Consider the following 6,692-nt stretch of genomic DNA (forward strand, 5'->3'; position numbering starts at 1 on the left):
TGAGCTCCTCCATTGGGGACCCTGTGCTTAGTCCATTGGTTTGCTGTGAACATCTACTTCTATATATGTCAGCCATTGGCAGAGCATCTCAGGAGACAGCTATGTGCTGCTCTCAAAGAATTACAGGGATAGAAATGTAGAGAAGCCTGAGGGAAAGAAAGTCCAGCAACAAACCCAAAGAGGAATCCAGTTCAAGGGGAGGTCCCAAGTCCAGGCACCATTCAGAGGCTGCAGAGTGCTCACTAAAAGGGACCTGGTATGACCACACTCCAGAAGACCCAATAAGCACCTGAAAGAATCAGATGCAGATATTTGCACCCAACCAATGGACAGAAGGAGCTGACCCCTGTGTTGAGTTAGGGAAGGCTGAAAGAAACTGAGAAGGGCAATCCTGTAATAGGACCAGCAGTCTCATTTAATCAGGACCCCTGAGATCTCTCAAACACTGGACCACCAAACAGGAAGCATATACTAGCTGATATGAGGCCACAAACACACATACAGTAGAGGACTGCCAGGTGTGTGTTCATTCACTGATAATGTATTTCTCCTCCTTAATGAGCCAAATCTTTAAGCAATTTAAAATAAATACTGTATGCTTATTTCTGGGACACCAGAACATAACACATTGAACATATGGGAAAAGAAGGTCAAGTGCTGAAGTCCAAAGATCTGTTGGAACTTCCTGCTTTGCACACAGCTCAAAAGTAGGAGGCCACAAGCTGTTGGGAAAGGAGGGACTTGGAGGATGCTTAAATAGCAGGCATGCTTTCTCTAGTCAGCCAGCAGCTGATCCAGCTTCCAGTCACCATGAAGGCTCTCCTGACTCTGGGGCTCCTTCTGCTTTCTGTCACTATCCAGGCCAAGGTCTATGAACGCTGTGAGTTGGCCAGAACTCTGAAAAGGAGTGGAATAACTAACTACAGTGGAGTCAGCCTGGCAAAGTGTAAGTCTCTTCTCCTTGAGGCCCCCAGCTAAGCTTTCAACACAGGGACAAGGAAGCAATGCGTGACCAGAGAGGGAGCGAGCTGCCCCATATGCTTTCATGTTTGTTCCCTGTGTGGCTGAGTTCATTAAACTAAAAGCATCAATCTTTGTCTTTTGAATCAGAGATGCTGGGGTGAGGACCAGGGAGGGACATCGTGTGTCATGCTAAGGCAATAGGTCCTCAGGTGCTCTTGGAACTGTCACTGGGTTTTCTACTTCCTTCAGACTCTTCAGCAGATGAGAAAGTGGGGATATGGGTGAGAATAGATGGCAGACTCATTCATTCAGAACTTGGGATCTGAGACCGTGGACTGACGTGGTGTTTCTCTTCAATTCTCTTACCGTGGTGTGCAACATTTGAGACAATTTTTTTTTTACCTTTCTACACAGGGCAGAGGGATCCTATTTCCCCTAGTGGCTGAGGTCCTTAGAAGCTGAATATAAAGCAGCTTAGTAGAGTTCTTCACTCTGGAGTGGCCTTTAGTATCACACAACAGAAGATATGGATGCAGAACAGTTCCTTATGGCTTACGTCATCTATGTTATCACCATCAGATTTGATTCAAGTGGCTCCTACTCAACAGAGAGATGTCTTGTGGGAGGATGGATGGATGAAATTGCAGAATAGCCTTTTCTGTCCTGATGTTCTTGCTTTCAAAATTCTCACTAGATATTTGTGATGCTGCACACTCCTGAATCCCAAGCAATGGCATGCTGAGGCAGGAGATTGCAAGATCAGTGCCAAAGAAGGATATTTGGTGATACAGAATAGAAGAAAGAATTCTAACTTAATATAAAAATTCACATTGGTTCTAAGAACAATCTTTCTGAGAAAATCCTTATTTTTCTAATATTAATACTTCTAGCAGCATATTCAGTTCATATTAATTTATTAAATGTGCCTAACTACAATTTGCATTTCTCTTTTAGGAAGAGGTATCTTGAAGGATGAGATAGGGTGTCAGGGATAATGATAAAAGCAATGGTAGAAATAGCCATTTTATTTGGAAGGTGGCATGGTTTCACCATAAAACATTGGCTGGCCTGGAACTTGCTATGCAGATCAGGATGGTCTTAAACTCACACAGATTCACCAGCATCTGCCTACCAACTGCAGGGAATAAAATTGGACACCGTTGTGACAGGATTGTGTTTTGAAAGTCCCTTAGCCTGGTTATTCTTGATACAAATTGATTTGTCCTGAAAGGGCTTCTCTTCGGAGCTCTTGATAATTACTTTCTGACTGGGCACAGCTGTTCTACCTACTTGAGGGGCAGAGCAGGAAGATCATATCACTCCAGAGACTACTGTGGACAGCATAGCCAGATCCAGGCTGAACTAACAGTAACATATTATATAATTTAGCCATAAGATTATGCTTCTAGAATATCACTTCTAAAATAAAGCCAGCTCAAAGGCCTGACTTTGGCATCAAGTATAGATCATTTGTTGTAGTTTGCTTATTGATAAATTTCTTTTTCTTCCCAGTGGTGTGTTTAGCTCAGCACGGGAGCAGTTATAACACACAAGCTACAATCTACCGCCCTGGAAGCAAAAGCAAACACTATGGAATATTTCAGATCAGCAGCCAATACTGGTGTAATGACGGCAAAACCCCAGGAGCAATGAATGCTTGTGGGATACCCTGCAGCGGTAAGACAAGGCAGGTTTACAGTGATAGGAAACAAACATTCTGCTTTTATTGCAAGAGCAGAGATTCTGTACAAAAGATATAACACTGGGGGACATAAGCATCAGGAACCTGGAGAGACTGACTTTACTGTTAGAAAGTCATGGTTAATTACATCAAAATTAGCCAAGTAAGGCATTAGGTTTACAGTGTAGTTTGATGATAGACAGGGTATTCTGTCCACAGATCAGAGGGCCCTTGGTCACACCACCAAAATCAATGAAAGAATAAATAAAATGCAATAAATAGAGGCTGGACAGACAGTTCTGATGGAAGAGTCATCGTGGTTTGACGCCCAGCAGCCACAAAAAAGCTGAGCTTGGTTCCATGCTTTTGTCACCCCAGCTTGGGGAGTCTGACACAGGCAGATCCGAGGGGCACCTGGTCAACCAGTACAGCCTGCTCTGCAAGCCAGTTCCCAGTGGCAGGCCCTGCTTAGAAAATGCTCTTGACCTGCTCCTGGGGCAGACCTCTGACAGTGATCTATAGTAATTCCTGCTCTATTAAACTTGGTTATTAATTTTTCCAATGGAAATGCACTTGGGGCATCCCTTATAACCTGTTTAGTCTGACTTTAGGGGCCTTCTATCCACTCATCTATAGTCACTGGAAAGTGTTAGAACACACCAGCAAAGGAGTGTCACTCCCGGCTTAAGCACCCAGATGATAGATTTGGAAAATTCTCCTGGAGAACATCAGTCTATGCTGTCCACACATGTAAAGTTATATAATGCACATATGTACTCACATGAAGACATGTAAAGATGTTACACTTTTACATAAGTTATACTTACACAGATTCATGATGTGGCTCTCCCTCAAAACCTTATCTACAGTAACAAACACTGACCAGAATTCTCATCTTAAAGAGGGACTAAAATTACAAAAGCAATGCTCTGAGCTTGAAATCAGCACCCTTGATTCTTATGTATTAAAGCAGCTGGGATCCTTCCGTTTTACTGGTTATAAACTGCTAGGAAAATCTTTATACATCAAAGACTTTCTACTCTGTTTGCTTTTTTAAAGTATTCATTTATGCGTGTGTGTGTGTGTGTGTGTGTGTGTGTGTGTGTGTGTTTGTGTGATTTTTGCTTGATATGATTCTACGTACCATGTGGGCTTGGTAACTGTGGAAGGCAGATCTCCTAAAACTGGAGTTACAAAGACTTATGAGCTGCCTTGTGAGTGTTGAGAATCAAATCCTCTAGAAGATCATGCAGTAGTCTTAGCTGGAGTCATCTCTCCAGCCTCTGTTTTTCTTTAAGATAAATTTTCATTAGTAGATACTCAGATGACAGTTCTCTGCCTGCTCTGTTACACAGTGTGTGAATGAACAGGGGCTTCCCTTACCCTAGTCAGGAAGCTAAGGCTGGGATGCTAAGGATCTGACCAGTTGCACAGGCCCAAACCAACAACCACTCAAGCATATCCCAGACCCACCCGAGACTCTATAAATGAGAAATAGGGTAACTTGTACCGGGTCACATGGAAGGAGCCCAGCTGCTTTAAGAGATAAGACTTAAGTGTGCTGTTTTCAAGCACAGAATATTACTACTATAATTTTATTCCCTCTTTAAGATGAGAATTTGCATCAGTATTTGTCACTGCAGAAATGGTTTTGAGAGAGAATCAAGAGACTGTCTCCAGTAATCTCAGATGCACAGACACTTGAGGAATAATTACTTGAACTTGGTGCTCGCCACAGAGAAAGCTGGCTGCATCTGACCTGAAGTTGTTCTATCACTGTCCTGGTCATTCCTCAACCCTGTCTTTCAGCTCTGCTACAAGATGACATCACTCCATCCATAAAATGTGTGAAGAGGGTTGTGAGGAATCCCCAAGGCATTCGAGCATGGTATGTTAGAACACTGGAAGGGGAATGGCTGGCTCTGTGGATATAAGCAGTGTGTCTAAGGCCCAAGGGTCATTCTGAGAACTGTGGGTGCAGCTGCGGGCTTTTCTGGCATCATCAATTTTTAGGGAATTTCTCCAGCATGTGAGAGTCCTCCAAATAACTGCTTCCTTCCCAGACCTGTAGACTATTGTAGAATCAGTGGGCTGTACAGCACAATGGATAAACAACACTCTTGACATCCTGTGCTGTTCTGGGGAGGCAGAGCATCAATCAGCCATGTAGACTCAGGTCCAGAGTCAGTAGCAGCTTCTGGGAGCAGGTATAGCCTGTTTGTCACACTGGCTCCTGGCCCAGAACCCTTTAGTGTCATGCTCACAATATATCCCTCACAAGGTTTTAACCTGTGTGTGCCAGAGGACACCATTTAACCATTTATTCCCATGTCTCTTTCCTCCACAGGGTGGCATGGCAAAGAAACTGTCAAATTCCAGATCTGTCCCAGTATATTCAGAACTGCGGAGTCTGACCACTGTGTGCTTCTACTGCAGCTCATTCTGTCTCTCTCTCACTATAGGAGTAGGTATGGGAAAGGTCACACTTCCTCACTTTCCCCTCCAACTAACAGGACTTCAGCAGAAAGGACAAAATGGAGACTTCTTCCTAAAGGGCTTAAGCTGATCCTGTGTTCACTGTGTTGTTTGAAGCCTCCTGTGTCAGTCAGCTCATGCACTGGATGCTGCTGACAGTCACCCAGCACAGTGAGTGCCACACACAGACCTCTGTACATCAGTTCTTCACCCAGGATGATTGACATTGAGTTCCTTGGAAATTCATCTTGGTCAGCCCTGTGCTGCATAAAAATACAACAACTATTTTCAGGGAAAGAGTTAATCCTGGGGAAATGGCAGTTGTGTGAGAACCAGGGCTCAGCACCCAGTTAGAACTGCCTCTGTGGTGGGCTGGTGGTGGGGGTGGCAGTTGAGAGCACAGGATTCTCAGTACAGAACTGAGACTGCATGAACTCAGAAACTTATCATGAAATGTGTGACCTTTCAAAATTAGAGCTGTTCTGTTTATTCTGCTTAAAACATAAATTCTCAGCTCATGTGTCAGTCTGTTTAACTTTTGAGAGGATGTTCCCAGTCTTGTGAGATATGTAGAAGGGACTAGTGAGCTTTGCTCGTCCTGATCTTTCTCAAGTAGCTTCATGCATATTAACAAACTCTGAGACAGATGAGCTTGTATCAGCAAATAACCACAGGCACAAATCTAATTTCATAGTGAAAAAGTACAAATAGCATTAAATGATTTTCAATGCACAGGTTGTCTTTTCCTTAGTCATCCAATTGAACTAATTGGTATGTACACACTTAATGGGTTTCACACATAGAGTGGAACATGTGTGTGTGTGTGTGTGTGTGTGTGTGTATGGTGAGTGTGCACGTGTGACCTGTATGTGTTTGTGTATGGAGGCACAGATGTGTGAGTACCACTGTGCCCCTATGGAGGTCAGAGGTTATGGTGTGCATGTGGAGGTCAGAGGTCAACCCAAGGTTAGTCCTTTCCTTCCACTTTGGGACAAATTTGTTTTGTTTGTCTCTGATGTGTTCACTGAGCTGGCCCTGCTTGCTGCACCCCAAGCTCCCAAGAGTCTTAATTTCTACCTCCCATCTTGCAGAAGGAACACCCAGATTCAGTTGCTCACTACTGTGCCTGGTTTTCTATGAGGTCCATGGAGTGTCAAGCACCTTGACAGTGTGAAGCCATCTCCTGATTCTCATCCTAAAAAGATAGAATGGAAGCACGGGGAGGAAATACAGATGCTGAGGAGCAGCCTCAGTCATTTTGGGGTTCTCAAGAATGGGAGGATTGCATCAGTGCAGAATCAGAGTCTCAGGCAATGATGCAGGTGCAAGATGACAGGGAGCTCATTCCTGTTTCTCTCTCTCTCTCTCTCTCTCTCTCTCTCTCTCTCTCTCTCTCTCTCTCTCTCTCTCTCTCTCTCTCTCTCTCTCTCTCTCTGTCTCTCTCTCTCTCATCACCTCCATCTTCCATGGGTTACACACTTCCTTGCCATACAATATACATAATCAAGCCTTTTTATTATTTCCCACAAACCCATTATTTTTCTTGAAAAGTCCCTTGTCACCAGAAAGCACA

At 43.9% G+C, this 6,692-nt stretch overlaps 1 protein-coding gene across 1 annotated transcript; it reads left to right on the top strand.

Moving 5' to 3' along the window:
- Nucleotides 1-683: 683 nt before the first annotated feature.
- Nucleotides 684-5,166, top strand: LOC127671040 (lysozyme C-2-like). Its single transcript, XM_052165709.1, has 4 exons — nt 684-946; nt 2,476-2,640; nt 4,454-4,532; nt 4,992-5,166. Exons 1-4 carry the CDS (start codon nt 766-768, stop codon nt 5,056-5,058), a joined length of 492 nt encoding a protein of 163 aa, XP_052021669.1. The 5' UTR covers nt 684-765; the 3' UTR covers nt 5,059-5,166.
- The last annotated feature ends 1,526 nt before the right edge of the window (nt 5,167-6,692 follow it).

Source organism: Apodemus sylvaticus, chromosome 20 (genome assembly GCF_947179515.1).
Source record: "Apodemus sylvaticus chromosome 20, mApoSyl1.1, whole genome shotgun sequence".
In the NCBI taxonomy this organism is placed as follows: domain Eukaryota; kingdom Metazoa; phylum Chordata; class Mammalia; order Rodentia; family Muridae; genus Apodemus; species Apodemus sylvaticus.